This window comes from Cydia strobilella, chromosome Z (genome assembly GCF_947568885.1).
Source record: "Cydia strobilella chromosome Z, ilCydStro3.1, whole genome shotgun sequence".
Lineage (NCBI taxonomy): Eukaryota > Metazoa > Arthropoda > Insecta > Lepidoptera > Tortricidae > Cydia > Cydia strobilella.
This window is the reverse complement of record NC_086068.1, coordinates 8,177,146-8,194,836: the sequence shown is the minus strand read 5'-3', so window position 1 is coordinate 8,194,836 and position 17,691 is coordinate 8,177,146. Positions and strand designations below refer to the sequence as shown.

Sequence of the window (17,691 nt, the reverse complement as noted above, 5' to 3'; positions counted from 1 at the left end):
TTTTAAAAAATTCACAAATGTTTATTGCAATGTCATTACAAAAATAATGCGTACATACACACACAGACAAATTTTAAAGTAAGCACCTTAATAATATAAAACATTCGCACGTATCTTGCACAAGTTGCACATAAAACAGATTACAGTCAAATAATTTAATTTCCTACCCATTTTCACTTTGTCAGTGACATGAGGTTTCTAGCAACTTTCATATGGTAATAAAAATCCATTTATTTACAAGGTACGAAATGGGTCGGAAATTATATTCTTTGACTGCACATTCAAGTGTCAAAAAGCCCTGAGCACTATCTGCCGCATGACGTTGACGTTGACGTTGTACCATTGATTGGAAATATGCCTGCAGAAGGCAAATATTATTGGAAATTCCACTTAATATAGACAACTTAAAGTCCCGTCCAAACTAATTATATGCCACGCTGTGTTGCGCAAGCGGTGTTTTATATTCGTCGGGCGGGGCACATAAGTTGGAACGAGCTCATACCAAAGCCGACCAACAACCAACACACTTTGACCGTTTTTTGTTCCGTCTGCGGTCCGCCCGCATGGTCGACGAAGGGATCGTGCCTTTATGCTTTAAAAATTTAATTCATGTGTATTTGGACGCTACGCAGACGTATCACTAAAGATAAATCTTAAAATTAAATGAATCCACCAGCGGAAAAATGTCTTAAACCGTAATTTTTCCAACAGCTTAAGTTCGTGTAAACTGTATAGCCAAAGCATATTACTCTGTCGCTGAAACGAATTCAAGCGTAGATCACTTTTTCGCTGGTGTTACGAAGTTGCGCAGAAAATAAAGACTTACAAAATATGTTTTTACTTAAAAATATTATTTCATTCTAAACATTTAGGTATATTATAAACGTTAAAATGTATTTTAAATTGGATTCATATGTACAACATTGTAGTATTTATGATAATTCGCTTCGTCATATAAATTAAAAGAAGATGACTGAATCCCGAGCTCCGTATAGGATTCCGATAGGTATCCCAATCTTGTTCCCTACGAATCCCGTGATTAAACTTCCTAATAGGCAATTGTCACTTGCTTTGTTTTACTGTAGGCGGAAAATTTACGCAGTAACAGCAGTCACAACTACTTGCTAGCGCAGAACCATACATTATAGCTTTGACTTAAAGCATTGGTGGCAAACTTTTAAGAAGAGCCAACCGCAGTACTAAAATTTCGAAGACCCACAAAGTTCGATTTTAAATACTAAATATCCTAAAAGCATTTTTATTATCCTAAAAGCATTTTACCTCCAAAAGCTCGCTCGGTTTGTGAGCGACGTATTGCTGACTGCATTGTTCTTGAATACGAATCTAAAGATGCGTCCAGACCTAAAACGAATGCGCCGCAAGTGCTTAACATTGCGCGCCTAAATATACAACTCATGCAAAGTTTGCAATGGGCCACATAGGTACTAACAGCAAACATGCGTGCGCACTTGCTAAATCAGCACGCACCTTAAATACCATATAGTTCTAAACACACTAAAAAATACGTAAACAGTATTTAAAAGAAAATGTTTTAACCAAGGGCAAGTAACAAGAATTATTTAAAAACTGGGGCGCCTAACAAAATTAAGTAGGTACCTATTTAAAAAAACAATGATAAATGTGTAATATTAACGTGACAGCGCGGTGAGTGTTTTTTTTACGGGAATTTTACCTATTTGTGACGTTTTCCAACAAAAGGTACCACATTGTCGCTTGTCGATAAGGTTGATTTCTAATTGAAGCTATATGGAAATAGCGCCTTACTGACAAGCGACAATAAGTACCCTTTTGGTTGAAAATGGCACATTTGGTTATTTAAGACTATTTGTTTAAGTTTGACATTTCTTCGATAAACTTTCCAAACATTAAGGTGTATATTCACGACCGACCGCAGAATGCAATTGCAAGAGAAAATGGGATGCTAAAAGCGTGGGCAAAACAAAATTGTTTTTATAGGTTCGTGAAAATGTAAAGAATGCCACTTGTGGTTTAATAAGTAGGAGCGAATAAGTATTTTAAAAGTTACACAAGTTAGTACTTACGTTTCTATAAACGTCGGTGATAACGAGATCAACTAGTTTCGTCATTTATGTTAAAGTCGTGCAAACCCAATGTGCATACAAATATGGTTGACTTGATGAGACTGCCGTCTTGAACCACACTAAAACTACTGAGGCAAGTGATATTTCACACTTCAACTTTAACATAAACGATGATGGCATTTTAATTTCCGTACTGTATCTGGTGAATTCTGGTGTGCTTTTCACATGTTACACAGCGCAACTACTGTAGATACTACGACCATTTTAAACACTAATGCATTTCATAGTTTCAAAAGAGCATTCACGGCTACAAACTCAAAAGCGCAAAATATTGGGTTCCTAATATTGCATTCCAATAAAGGCATCCATGTCTAATAAATTTAGTAAGCTTTTAAATAGGTACTTATTATAATGTGTCACATGAAGATTGAAAGCGGAAAGATAAAAATGTGAACTCATAATGCCAGGAGTTTTCAATCTTCATATAAATAACACGTTATTGATAAAAAGTGGCTGTTTATTTAATTTTTTTATAATTAAATGGATATTTAGGACAATGTTTGAATACCTAATATTTGAAGCACATGCAGCTTTAGTGTTAGCACATGACAAATAGTAGTTAGCAGTATCACAAAACTTCATGGTCTATATCTTGCACACACAAAAGAGAGGAATTAACTGAAATTATAGGCAAAGCATATATAATGTAATACTATTTAAACTAGAAGGAAATTGTAGTGTAAGTAACGTAAGATGCAGGTGGCGCCTCGGCACTAATATGAAAAGGCAGATATTTGTTACACCGACATGTTTTACAGTAATGTAAAATCGACCCTAAATAATACTTATTTGGATTATTGTCTTGTTTTAGAACTCGTAGTTACGAAACCAACACCAAGTAAAACGATTTTGTACTCATTAAGGCTTTACGAATTTAATATAGTTAGTAATAGTAATGAAAAATTATTAAATAACCCTGTCAAATTTTACATCAAAGTTACCCGGAATACTCCATATAGTTAAATCAACTGTAGGGCTTGCATTCCGGAATTTCGAAATTCCGGAATCTTGGACAGATTTTCCCAACTACGTTTGTATGGGAAGGTGCAATTCGGCCGAGCTTGCTAGGAACTCAAGTACGCAAAACAAAAAACACCTGTATAGGTACTTTAAAACTTAACCAAAAAACTACCCCACTAACTATTAAAATTACATTATTACATGTTTTTTACATAAATAAGGAAATGTGGACTATTGATGAAAATTGCTAGCTTGAAAACATTACGTAAGTACTGTCCTTATTTACTGTCCAGGTGCAGTTCATTTCCTCCCTAATAGATCAAAATTTGCCAGTGCAGCAGTGCGCCTAGCGTCCATGTCAGCGAGCTTGTTGGCCGCACTCACTAGGGTCTGCGCGATGTACTTTGGTGGCATTCCGTACTGCTCGAATAGGAATAAATGCCTAATGCCCTTACAGAGATCAAAACTTCAAGAGCTTCAACTTCGTAAACAGGACCACTCCCTACTAGGTTAGGATGAGTAGCAAGCCGTTATATTAAAAAAAACATTACATCAAATGGTTTGCTAGCAATCACAGTTTCCCCAAATAAACTAGCCGTATCATATAATTGAATAAAAGTGACCATAGTAATAATGTGCTTTAATAAGAGATGAAAAAACATAGTCACAGATATTTACATTATTGATTGTCTTTTACAAAAAAATATGATGAACAGTTCCGGAATTGGAACCCACTATCGAAAATCACTTCCGGAATTGGAAACCATCCGATATTGCAAGCCCTAAAATCAAGTTGTTAAAAAAAAAATTCAATTTACCTTTTTTAACTAAATGATCTGCAATAACGACGAGAGGTTAGAAATCACATTTTAGTGAACCATGTTAGTCTCAAATAATAATAATTTCAATCATCAATATCAATACCGCCTGCAGTTACACCCGCGGGCCGGCGTGCGAATGTGAATCACACCTTAAATGAATTTATGCGATGTTTTTAGTTATTATTGCTGTGAAATGTTCGCTAAGAAATGAAACTGTGTACTGTTTAACCAGCATTGATAATAAATATTTTAATTTTTCAATACATACAAGTAGAGTAATCTGCATGTTGTTGTATAGTAAATCCAGACGGTGTTGTTTCATAAGGTTTATATTACGCGACCTAAACAAGTAATTAAGTTTTAATATTATTGTAAACATTTATTGACATTTATGCGTTCTCTAAAATGACATATAGTTAATTAATATTAACTATATTGTTTCACATTATTTAAATATATTTATAAATTAACCTGGACATTTAACATTTAATATTTAGCATCATTATTTTATTATTTTACTAATTTTCTAAACGAACCTGACATTTAACGTTGCATAAACGTCGATAAAATATAAAGTTATAAATATAGATTTTATTGCTATTTGTATGAGATGCATGTAATTACCTAGACTTAAGAAAATTGAGTGCCCTGACAGGGTGTCATGTACCTACCATCCCCAAACTGTAACACCTAATGTATTATGAACATGACTGCAATACAATAAAGAATAAAGAATTATGTAGAATTATTATTTATCTACGCTGTAATTACTTGACTTGACGAACTTGGATAATAATATAAACCTCACGAAATAAGGCCATACAGCAACAAGCAGATTGTTACTAACGCTGTTTTGTATGAAACACTCTTTATAAACTGACTTCTCTCTGGAATTTCAACGAATTGATCATAAAGTTACAGATATGTTGTACCAGATGACTAACCTAATGGAGTATTTTATATTTATTCTAGAATGCGTTCGGCTCGCAATTGCTACTATCGCACATAGCCACTTCAGACTTACGAAAAACACCAGGGAATACTATACCGTTCAATCTAACTAGCACTGCTCAATATGATTGGATGATGGAATATGGAACAGCGGACTAAAGACAAATCAGGATGTTTCTTCAATAGGCTATCTCGAACGAGGAAATTGTCGCGTAAAGCACCGCAAACATCGAAAGTCGAAATTTCGTTATCTGCCCGGTCTGTGTAGTTGTGCGCCGCCCGAGGCATCGTGGTCTCGTGCATCAGGGTCTCCGGAACAGACTAGACCGCAGTTAGAGCTCTGATCGTTGTCGTACCTAGGGCACCCAGGTGTCAAAAAACCTGATGTTGCCAGGTCGAAAGTCGAAACGAAGTCAAACTGCGATCTAATAATTATGCACACGACACTTCTAGAGGATTTGTTAGCCGTTTGTCTGGCTCGCATTTGGTCCAGGTCGCTGTTTGTCCAATTAGCGTTTGGTCCAATACGCAATTTGCCCTAAAATCCGGACCACCAGCGAATTGACTTAGTAGCAGTTGGTTCCAATCGGAGTTCGCCATATATGCATTTTGACATACTAGCTGCTCGCCTTAAAAGCAGTTTGTCCTATACGCAAATCGTCTTTTCCCCTATAGGAATACATGGTTTTTTTTTTTCCACCGATCCCCAACAGTGGAGATAGGTGGAAAAAAATCCATGTATCCCTACCAGTGGAGACAGCCCGGTAGGGATAGGTGGAACAGGCGGTTCTTTTCGTCATCCATTGAAGTAGTAGAAATGAAAATGTATCAAAGTTGCTTTGCTCCCTTAAGTAACTATTTTCACTAACTTTATATATCGATAGTATGGATTTATCGATATCGATAGTATCGATAATCTTCTTTCCGTGTGCTATTAGTCTTCCAGCTTCACAAGCGATTTGTTCTAACATACATTAAGTAAAACTAATAACTGGCTGTTCGATTAGTTCCGAAGCGCTTTCTCCCCGTCCAGCAATGTGTGCTTTCCTAGCTCGCCAGGAATGAGTAGTTTTGTGGCAGTTCTTTTTTTTTTGTAGTTCCGGAGCGCTTTCTCCCCCTCCAGCAATGCGTGCTTTCCTAGCTCGACAGGAATGAGTAGTTTTGTGGCAGTTCTTATTTTTTCTTGTAGTTCCGGAGCGCTTTCTCCCCGTCCAGCGATGCGTGCTTTCCTAGCTCACCAGGAATGAGTAGTTTTGTGGCAGTTCTTATTTCGTTCTGGGTCAAAGTAATCTTCTTTCAGTGTGCTTATTAGTCTTCCAGCTTCACAAGCGATTTGTTCTAACATATCGTTGACCAAATCGTTCATGATTTTTCTTGAGATTCCGACGTAGATATCTGTACACTTTTTTAATACTTGGAAGATGTATATTTTGAAGTTGTTGTACTTCTTTCTTGGCGTCTTCTTGCTGTTCTTCTTCTTTTTCGGGCTCAGACCCCCTGCAGGTTCCGGGGACTTGAGCGCTTTTTTCGGAACTTTATAGGGCGCCATTTTGTTTTTATATTTGTTTTTAATTTACAATCTAAGATAACTACGATACGCTGCTAAATCAATTCGCTGGTGGTCCGGATTTTAAGGCAAATTGCGTATTGGACTAAACGCTAATTGGACAAACAGCGACCTGGACCAAATGCGAGCCAGACAAACCGCTAACAAATCACCCGAAACAGTATTGATATTTTCTTATTAAAAAAACTGTGACACCCTATTAAACGGATCCGCTTAGAACGAGTATCCACGCGATGCAATTGGCGCCCATATAGTGCAGGGTCCTTCTAGAAGTGTCGTGTGCATAATTATTAGATCGCAGTTTGACTTCGTTTCGACTTTCGACCTGGCAACATCAGGTTTTTTGACACCTGGGTGCCCTAGGTACTACAACGATCAGAACTCTAACTGCGGTCTAGTCTGTTCCGGAGACCCTGATGCACGAGACCGGACTGTTTAAAAATTTCTATTTGTGATTCTATTGGAATTGAGTAAGTACATATTAATATTTACAAGATATGTCGCAACAATTATAAAATTTTAACAATCAGACAAGTAGGTATATTATTAAAATTGTTAGGTTGTCGCGCCAATCATGTGCTAGCCCGGCAGTGTAGTGATAATTTTAACTGAAAGACTTGTTGTGAGAAATCTCCCTGCGATATTGACCAAATCATCGGTCCACCTTCTGGCGACCTTAGCACGCTGCATTTTAAATCTACTAAGATAAACACTAAGCTAAATGGCAAACCGAGATATGTGTTAGTGTTTAATCAATAGGTAACAATATGGAGTATTGTATTGTAGTTCGGGCGATTTTTAAATAGAGTATTCCCAGTTGTATTTTTAGTTAGAAGGAAGTTTTGTTATTCCGCCACCATCAAAACTATGATATCTTATACGAATTCTTAAAACTACTGCCAACGTGTCATTTTCATCGTTAAGATTGTCTAGCATTTACTAACGTGTTTATTACTGATATTGATATATGTACACTCAAAAGCTATTAAGACCAAAGGGACATCATTTGAAAAAATTTGTACACTATATTTTCATTGCCTGAAATACCGCACGCTATCTACTTGCGCGTGTCGCAGCATTATTTAAATGCACCTTCACATCGAAACTCGCTAAGCTCAAGATGATAGAAACGATACCAGTAAAATTTACATTTATGGTAAAACGGTGAAAATGGAGCAGGTGGGGACTTCAAAATTTTAAATTTGCTCATTAATTAAGCTTTCTATCAGCACTATATTGAAATAATATAAAAGCGATTTCAAAGAACAGACTGGGACACAGATTGTAATGAATGTAATGTATTTTTGTCAGATGACTTTTGAGTGATAAATACCATTAATATTTAGCTGAAAATTTAACTTGAAATGATGCTGAAGTCCACAATTATTTTCACGGTTACCTACTAGCATTCGGTATTTAAAAACAAGCAACTACAAACAAACGACGCAAAAACGCACATTCAACCTTCTTAGCGACGAGCGAAAAATTTACATCCTTATTTTAAGATTGTATCAAATCTTCTTGAGATTAAGATAGTTTACGGCTACTATCTTAGAAAAAAAGCGTTATAAACTATAACCGTAAATTATAACTTATAACGGTCCCATCCAGAAAAAAACATGTAGTTTGGCATTCAGGTAGCAAAATGAACATCCCACTTACGAGTAATATTGTTGCATTTGAATGCAGCGACATTCAGTAAGAGGTTAGAAAGAGAAAGTTCTATTTTTAGTACGTACATGCCAAGCTTCACGTTTATTTCTGTCAGAACCTTATTTGAAGATAAGAACCCATTAGAACTTTATTTACATTATAATGGCTAGAATTCAGCCCTCGGTCTGCTTCATTTCTACACTCTTAATTTCACGAGACAGTTGACAGTTTCTTAAATTATCTACGACGTAATTATCGACCTAATTATGTACTATTTTGTTTGGTACTATTCAGTTAGCTGCTAAAAATTACGTATCAAGGAGAACAAATTAATATACACTATAAAACTAATAATAGCGAGGTCGTCCAATTCATAAGTTTTTAAATGCCATAGGCTTAAAACTATACGCATAGCGAAATAAATCGACAATTGTAATTATGTCCTGTTTACCCAGTGAGAACAGGTAACGTCAATATTCAGTACAGTACACACACAGTCACCTGCAATAATGTGTTGCCCAACGAACCAACAATATCGGACATGATCTTATCTGCAGAGCCGTTTGGATAGGCGTCTACTACACTAGCCCTGTGCACATGTTTTTATGGTAATGGATTATGAACATTAACGAAACTTTGTTGACGACGTACACACATTCATACCTTGAAGTATCGCCGCGGTTCGAAGATGGTTCCTCTTATTCAACTCTTAAAGAACTCGCGCACTAATTCGCTCATGCTCATCGTGTGGTGACACATATTTATGCGCGTTTCGTTGTGTAACACATTATTTCAAGGTGGATACAAAATAATAAAAAATGACGAATATTATCTCTAAATGCACAAACATAATAAATTTAATACGTAATTATTGGTTACACAAATCAATAATGACATACAACGGGAACTTGTGCACAATCGAGGAAAGCAAAGTTTTTACATTTTTATCTCTACCTCTATGCCGTGAAGGTTTAAAAGCGACACGTATTTGCTTTTCTTGACTGTGCTAAAATTGTTGTATGTCAAAAATATATTTCACTGTGTTTCCAATTATAGATATTTGTTACTTCAATAAGGAGGTATGCGAATCAAATTGTTTTCGTGTAAAATATTTTGTAATTATAAAATATTCAATTGGTTGCTTTAAAAATTATTATTACTGCAAAAGCAACATGAAAATTTCATTGGGGGCGGCGAGGGCGAAATTATAAAATTAAAATTAGGTACGTCATTAAAATGAATGAATGATTAAAATGATTAAAATAAAAATAAAAACAATATATCGTTAGACATACTAACATTTTAAAATTATACGTGCATTTTGTCGTTACGCGAGATACGTTTCGGAGAGTGTACAATCACCTAGACTACAGTGCGTTGACAGTATGCCAAGGGTGTCGCTCGGCGCGCGGGCCGCTAGGCTCGCTATGATAAAACCGGTTGAAGGTGGTCTTGCGCCGGCGTTTCCCGGAAATCGGGTCCGGGGTTCTCCAGTCTCAGTGCTTGAATTTAAAGACCTAGGTTCTCCGAAACATGTCGTGCTTAATTCAAAATTCACGTGTGTAAAACTGTAATAAAACCATCCGTTAATCACAAAGTTAAAGTAATCATGTAATGTTACAGCTGGTTATGTTCAGAAAGCAAGAGATAAAATACTATGAACCGTCCGCGTTTTGTATTATGGTGGAAGACACATTGGTGGTCATCCTAATAATTACATATTACCTAATATTAAATATGGCTTTATCTTACATAATATTGCTTCTGACTTGTGTGTTGTGATTCTCAATGATGTTCTGCAGGACTTCCTGAGAATCAAAAGAAAAGGTGTTAACTTTTTCGGCAAGGTCCCAGAGGTGTGCAAATTGTTTATTTTTTATTTTTTTTATACCACGTCGCTGGCAATCAAGCATGTGCAATGCTTTGGGTAATACTAATTATAATTATTAACTTTGATGGTTTTGTTCTTGAATATGAAAAAAAACTATTTAACACATACTTTATGTAAAAAAAACGGTTCATGAAAATAATTGCCGACTTTTGCATTTTGTTTACAATAATAAATAGATACATACATACATAGTTTGAAATAATGAGGAAACATCAAAAAAGTATACCTATTAGGAATTACTTTTAAATTGTTAAAACAATAGGGTTGTTTCCACATGTTAAATTTTATAACTAAATCTAGTTATATAGATAGAAATAATCTATAAATAAAAAAAATAAACACGACCTGTTTGAACAAAAAAAAATTTAACTTCCTCATAGGAAAATAATAATATCCGATTCCTTACATTTTATAAAAAAAAAATTGTATGGGAACAATATACCAAATCGCAATTTTCTTGTTTTCAATACATCGAAACGGCTTCTAAGCAATAGCGACATTACATCGTGACGTCACGATGTATTGCCATTTTGTTAGAAGCGTTTCGTCAATAAAGTGCGGGTGCAAGACTTTGACCATTATTGTGTTTTGTATTGCTTTAAGACAATGGGTCCCATTCAGACAGAAAAAGCGCTGGTGGCCTAGCGGTAAGAGCGTGCGACTTGCAATCCGAAGGTCGCAGGTTCAAACCCTGGCTCGTACCAATGAGTTTTTCAGAACTTATGTACGAAATATCATTTGATATTTTACCAGTCGCTTTTCGGTGAAGGAAAACATCGTGAGGAAACCGGACTAATCCCAACAAGGCCTAGTTTCCCCTCTGGGTTGGAAGGTCAGATGGCAGTCGCTTTCGTAAAAACTAGTGCCTACGCCAATTCTTGGGATTAGTTGCCAAGCGGACTCCAGGCTCCCATGAGCCGTGGCAAAATGCCGGGACAACGCGAGGAAGATGATGATGGTCCCATACAGACATTCGATCCTCAAAATAAATCTGATCGACTGATACCATTAATAAAAAACCGGCCAAGTGCGAGTCGGACTCGCGCACGAAGGGTTCCGTACCATTACGGAAAAAAACAGCAACAAAATCACGTTTGTTGTATGGGAGCCCCATTTAAATATTTATATTATTCTTTTTTTAGTATTTGTTGTTATAGCGGCAACAGAAATACATCATCTGTGAAAATTTCAACTGTCTAGCTATCACGGTTCATGAGATACAGCCTGGTGACAGACAGACAGACGGACGGACAGACGGACAGCGGAGTCTTAGTAATAGGGTCCCGTTTTTACCCTTTGGGTACGGAACCCTAAAAATTGACAAATACCCTATTAATCGTTGTTTATCGGTAAGTAAGAATCAAATGAATAATATCGTCATTCATTAGTTCCATTTCAATTTTATTTATTTTATTTCATTATTTAAAAGTAACTATTCTCTTACAGACAGTTATCTGGTCCGCATCCGCACACATGTTAAATTCAACGTGTTTATAGTTTTGAACCTGAAATACGTACCCTTTCTTTTTCTCCGCACATGTTCAGCCTTGCTTTTAATTTGTTGTACCCGTTAACTGACTCCGCCTGCTGTAAATTTAATAAATTGGCTTTCAATTCGCTGCCCGAATATTACAGGGTTCTATGTTACGTTTTCAAGATAGTTGAAATTCGACTTAATGTCACTATGATAAAGTGAAATTTGAATTTTATCATAGTAGTTCGATAAAAGTGAAACATAGAACCCTGTAATATTGGGCCAGCAAATTGGCGAACGACAAAGATAATGTTTTGATATGCTAAAATAATCTGTAAAAGCCAAGATTCATTTGTCGTATTAGATGTAGATTGACAATTCAGCCGGGCTAGCACATGATTGGCGCGACAGTATCTCGCCGCGAGATAGACTACCCCCGTCCCTCTTTAATTGATACACAGACAAGGCGGGTAGTCTATCTCGCGGCGAGAATGAGAATGAGAATGAGAAATCGTTTATTATCAATTAGCAGAGTTACATCTTTTTATTCCCGTAGGATTGTGTCAGCTAACTTATGTCTAAAAGATCTGTGTAAGCTGGAGGTGTTGTGTCACAAGTGTCGAGTTAAAGATGTTGGTAATAGTGTTACATATGTTACATTTACTTAATTCTAAGGGGACGAGGAGCCGCTGCCCCACGGGGCCAGCGTCTCATGTCTTTATTTGGTACATATAAGATTTCACCTATTCTATGGTTTGTTAATAGTGGGTTATGTTCGCCGTGAGCTAGGTAAGCGTCCCCTGGTGTGTCGAGGTCTTCAATACCAAGAGCTGCGATTCTGTCCAGCATTCTGCGATTTAAATCAGCGGCGCGAAGGTGCCACGCTTCAAGATCGCTGATTTCCCAGAGCGTTTCCGTGGGTATACGTCTTGAGAACTGGCCAGCATTCTTGAGTGCCATCCTGTATTGTCTCTCAATTTTTTGTAGGTTCGAGTTGCTGTACCTTGATAATAGCTGCACCACTCCATAATCCATGATAGGAAGGATGCAAGCTTGAATGATTGCTAACTTGACTTCTACATCGGTTTTGGCATTAAAGCCTATGATGGGTCCCAGAGCTCCTCTTACTTGTTTTAACTTTTTGACAACTTTGTCTGTTTGAGGGTTCATTTTGAGCGTCTTATCAAAGATGACTCCTAAATACTTTATGTCTTTTTTATAAGCGAACGTCTGGGTTTTAATCTTAACCGTTGGTTTGTATTTCTTCTTCTTTGTAAACATTATACATTCTGTTTTGTCGACGTTGCATTTCAAACCCCATCTATCATAGTAGTTTACAATGGTTTCTGCCGCCCACTCCGCTCTCATGGTAGCGTGATCGGGGTTCTTAGCTCTGTTTAGGATACATAAGTCATCAGCGTACTGGGATAGTTTCAGACCTCGAATCCTATCGTGACTATCCCATATGTCGTAGACGTATAGGTTGAAGATGACGGGGCCTAGGATCGATCCCTGGGGCACACCATGTGGTAGTTTTTTTACTTCTCCATTCATAGTGCGGAATTTTCCTATTAGCGATCGATCTTCTAAGTAGTTTTCTAATAGTTTTATAATGTTGTTGGGAGCGTCAGCGTTCTGCAGTTTCTTTATTAGGCCTTTGTGGTTAATTGAGTCGAATGCTTTGCTTAGGTCTGTGCATATCATAGATACGCTTTCTCCAAGTGCAAGTGCATCTGTTATTATCTTTCCCGTGCGGAGAAGCTGTGTAGCGGTCCCTCTGAACCTGGTAAAGCCATGTTGAAACGGCGGCTGCATCTTGTCTACTGTGCCTTGTACTCTTGAGAGTATGAGCCTTTCACATAGCTTTGCCATTATATTGAGTAGCGTGATTGGTCTATAAGAAGTAGCTTCTTTATGGTTTTTGCCTGTTTTGTGAAGGAAGATACATTCGCCCACCTTCCATCGTTTCGGGAAATAACCTGTAGTCAAGACATAGTTTGCTATCGGCTCAAAGGCTGTTATGAAAACTTCTCCGCCCAGTTTCAAAGCATCCGCTCTTATTTGATCCGGCCCAGGAGCTTTTTTGTTCTTGAATTTCCTTAATTCTAGGCGTATCTCTTTTGTAGATGTCCTGTCCAATGGTTCGAACGGGGTGGTCTTCTCTGAACCCTCATCATTTGGGTTTATCTGGGCTTCTCTGACAATAGCCGCGTCGACAAGCGCGTCTATTATTTCTTTTTCATTCGTGCATCCTTGGATATTGGGAAGTTTCATGTTGGGCGCTTTCATGCTTCTCTGGATTTTCCACATCTTTGCTTGACTGTCTGTGGGATCTTCTAGGGCTTTCAACCAACTCTGTTCGGCGAGGTTCGTGAGTGCATCTTTCGTGGCTTTTTTTAGTTTATTATACTCGGAGCGCGCGTTTCGAGCTACCTCCGGGTTGGCGTGGTTTCTTTTCTTCCAGGCTCGTATCTTTGCTCGGTTCCTGAGATCAATTAGGTCATTTATTTCATCTGGGAGGAAGTCTCTTCTGTTATGTTCCTTGAGAGGTGCAAAAGTATCTAAAGTATCTCTAATAGCCTTTTCCAGATTTTCGATATATTTTTCGGACGATTCGTTATCAGTTATAGTCGAGAGATTAGAAATGTTTTCACATAAAGTGGTCATATAAGCTTTTCTGGTCTCTTCGCTTTGTGTTATTTTTTTCATGTTTCTTGTGAGTTTTACCTCTCGGTCGACATTGAGTTTAATATCTAGGATCCAAGGGAGGTGGTCCGAGCCGATGGACGAAACCTGTTTCATTTTGAAGTTCTCCGCATGTTGGAGTTCATGTGTAACGATTGCGGCATCGAGTATATTGCTACCTTGGTTCGTTGGTCGCGATGGAAGTCCTGTATGTTTTAATTCACATACTCCCTCCTGTTGTAATCTTTTCACGAGTGTCCCGAGGCCTGCATCTCTCGAGTGTCCGAGCTCTCTCATTTGTAGGTTTAGGTCTCCTATTACCAACGAAGCTTCATCCATGAGCATGTATTCGAGTTCTTCTCTAGCGTGACGTTGGTCTGGGATGGGAAAGTATACTCCTTTTATGTTTATGTATTCGCCAGAACGGTGGTTGAGAACTAATTTGATCGCGATGCCCTCGAGCTTGGCGTCATCTTCTTCCCATCCCGGTGTTAGCGCAGTTTGAGTCCATCTGAGTCCCTTTGCGACATACATTGCTGTGCCTAGGTGCGTTGCTATGCTGTGCGTTATTTTGTCATAGTTCAGTATGTCAAACTTCACTTTGTCGAAGTTCAGTTTGCATTCATTGATAATGATAATGTGTGGCAAGTGTTTATCCACCAGGGCTTTTATTTCTGTAAATTTATGTCGTGCGCCTTGGGCGTTAACGTGTAGTATTCTTAGCTTTTTGAGCTCGCGGCGAGATACTGTCGCGCCAATCATGTGCTAGGCCTACAGTTAACTCATTCACTGCCAGCGACCCGGTAGGTGGGGGTTCTGTTCGTAGGCGCTTTTCGAGACATATAGTTTTTCCCATGTTATCGGCTACGCTAGTAGCGTGTAGCTCAAGCTGGCAGTGAATGTGTTAAGGTCAATACACATTGGTCATATATTTTCCACTAAAACTCGGGAGCACGTTTTTTTTAGATTTTCATATCTTATACAGTGAATGAATCTTGGCGTAAAAATAATTTTAAAGGAAATATAGTCAATATCATTTAAAAACAGTTATTTTATATGTGGAAAGTCTCATACACATTTTATTGTACTGTGTAATAAAATTTTCGTGCTTTAAAAAAATACAAAAATTACCTCAATAATCGTAATAGAAGGACTTTATCCATACATGCTATCTCGAAAAAATACTTTTGTGATACATAGTCCTCCAAATAAGTGACAAAACGCTACCAGAGAAATACAAATTCGACAAACAGCTTTCAAACCTGACCCACTGCTAACTAGAAAAGGAATGTCTATTGACTTGATTAATTTTCAACATATGTACGTGTAGACTGTGGATGTACTCGTACAGTCAACAGCGGAAGTTCTGAGCACAACATCAGCAGCGGTTCCTAACTTGGGGGTAATTACCTCCGTGGGGGTAAAACTGGCATTTTACGGGGGTAATAAGCTGACAACAAAGATAACAAAGACCTATCTACCTATAAGAAAGAATATTAATGATTATAGAGGAGGGGTAAAATCGAGTTCCCTAGTTAGTCACAGGGGTGACAGTACTAAAAAGGTTAGGAACCACTGGTATAGAGAGTAAGAGGTGGTAAGAGTCTGAGCGAATCATTTTGACTAACTACCTCACCCGCTTTACTAAAGTATGTCCACGAAAAAAAGTGGTTGGTGGATGATCTGGTATATCTTTTTACCGAATGTAAATTTTCAATAAGTTTTTTATTTTAATAATTTGTATATACCTATATAATACTATATAACAAAAATAAAATCGTATTTTAATGTATGGGTTTGTGTGAATTTTCGCCAAATAAATTCCATCATACCTTTCATTGCTTGTACAGCGTTTTTTGACATTCTTCACTCGCTTCCTGCTACAATGTCAACTGTATTAAATTTTTACAAGCTGTTTTAGGCAGATTAGAATGTCATCTTATCAAAAAAAAAATACTTCTTGAAACTCATTCTATTTGTGGTAGTCAGGAAGACTTTCTACTCCCAAGCACTGAAAGTAGTTTTTATATGCGAGGCATTTTTTCGTCAAAAAGCCAAATTCACCAAAGTTAAAGAATCTCAGGACTATCTCAATCTGAATACAATAAGAAAAATTGTTTCTTTTGTGAAAAGAGGGCGTCATAAGGTATAATTTTGATTATCGAATTTAAAAAAAAAACTATATATTTTGCAGGAAAACTTGGTAAAGACTGCCAGAAGACCCTATACAAGAAAACATTGGTACCATGGGATATATATTGCTAAAATTCATAGAAAATCTAACGGTATATCATGTTTGTATTTTTAATATGTAGTTTGGTATCCACAAATTATGTACAAAACGTGCTGCTTGAAAATTCACATTCATGTAAAATATTTACACTACATGACCACTTTTTTTCTTGGACAGACCTTATTTCTGTTGCTGGCTATAAATCCCACGTTAATGGTACAGACATTATATATTAATGCTCATTACTGTTTTATACTGCCAACGAAAGCTTTTTACGAACAAGGTAAAGAAAGGGGCCCATTGACTATCAGTCCGCTGGACGATATCGCCCCGTCAGTCGTTCAGAACTGTCAAATTTTTGTTCTAACTGACAGACCGATATCGTCCGGCGGACTGATACTCAGTGGGGCCCCTTTAACACAGAGACTCGAGACGCGTTCATGTAGTTTTCGGTATTCGTTTCTTGCTAATAGTTTTGAGACAAGTGACCAAACCAAATGACGTATTTAAATGTCGAGCATAACATAATATTTATATAAAAATAAAAAAATCTTTATTGCCACACCTTAGGAAAAAATCTACAATTTATGAAAGGATAGCTTAAAAATACAATATAAACTAAACTTAAACTTAAATATCAACTTAACATAACATAATAACTATTAACTTAAATCTATGGTGAGGCAAAGGGTCCCAATCTCAGCATGTGCGGTGCCAGAGGGCTCCGCGCTGATTTCATTGATTATCAGACTAATTAAAAAAAATGAGTATTACGAGCATATAGTCTAATGTAATACATATACCAAACGTCATGTTTTAGTTAGGTAAATAATTAATCATCAACATATTTGCACTAAATAAAGATGAAATCTGATACAGTCCTCTTGCTAAAATAACCCAGTTTTAATGTTGTTTTTTCATGCAATTAATGTCAACTAACACAATCGATAAAACAATCTCATCAATCTAATTAAATGTCATGCATATCTGTAATTAATAAGACCTAGGGCCTGTTGCAAATTTTTTAAGCAAGTCATAGTAATAATAATAAATAAGGGTTAGGTTATTCATATTATAAATAACCTAACATCTTGGTTAAATGAATAAATAATAACACAAGCAGACACCTGTTTTCAATGCTACGCTGTTTCATGAAATCATGTAACCGTTAAAATATTGTGGAAGTGTAAGTATTTACCTTAGTTCTAATAAAAGGAGTTTAAACAAAAAATTTAAAAGCAAGGAAAACTTATAAAAGAGCCATGTACCTATCTTTCTTTAGAGTAAAATGCGACTCAACGAATCAATCCGTGTAAAGGCCCATTTACATGGT

General features: G+C 37.0%; 2 protein-coding genes across 2 annotated transcripts in view; both read right to left on the bottom strand.

The window, feature by feature from the left end:
• The window catches only part of LOC134755074 (uncharacterized), a 46,308-nt gene continuing 28,617 nt past the window's right edge, over positions 1-17,691 (bottom strand). Inside the window, exons 8-10 of the mRNA XM_063691552.1 lie at positions 11,485-11,553; positions 9,828-9,883; positions 1-9,643 (exon numbers count right to left, since the gene is read on the bottom strand). Coding sequence (XP_063547622.1) covers positions 9,403-9,643; positions 9,828-9,883; positions 11,485-11,553 — 366 coding nt within the window. The 3' untranslated portion in view covers positions 1-9,402. The remainder of the gene's footprint in view (positions 9,644-9,827; positions 9,884-11,484; positions 11,554-17,691) is intronic.
• LOC134755075 (histone H2B type 2-K1-like) lies at positions 6,090-6,404 on the bottom strand. The gene has a single exon (XM_063691553.1). It carries the CDS (start codon positions 6,402-6,404, stop codon positions 6,090-6,092), a length of 315 nt encoding a protein of 104 aa, XP_063547623.1.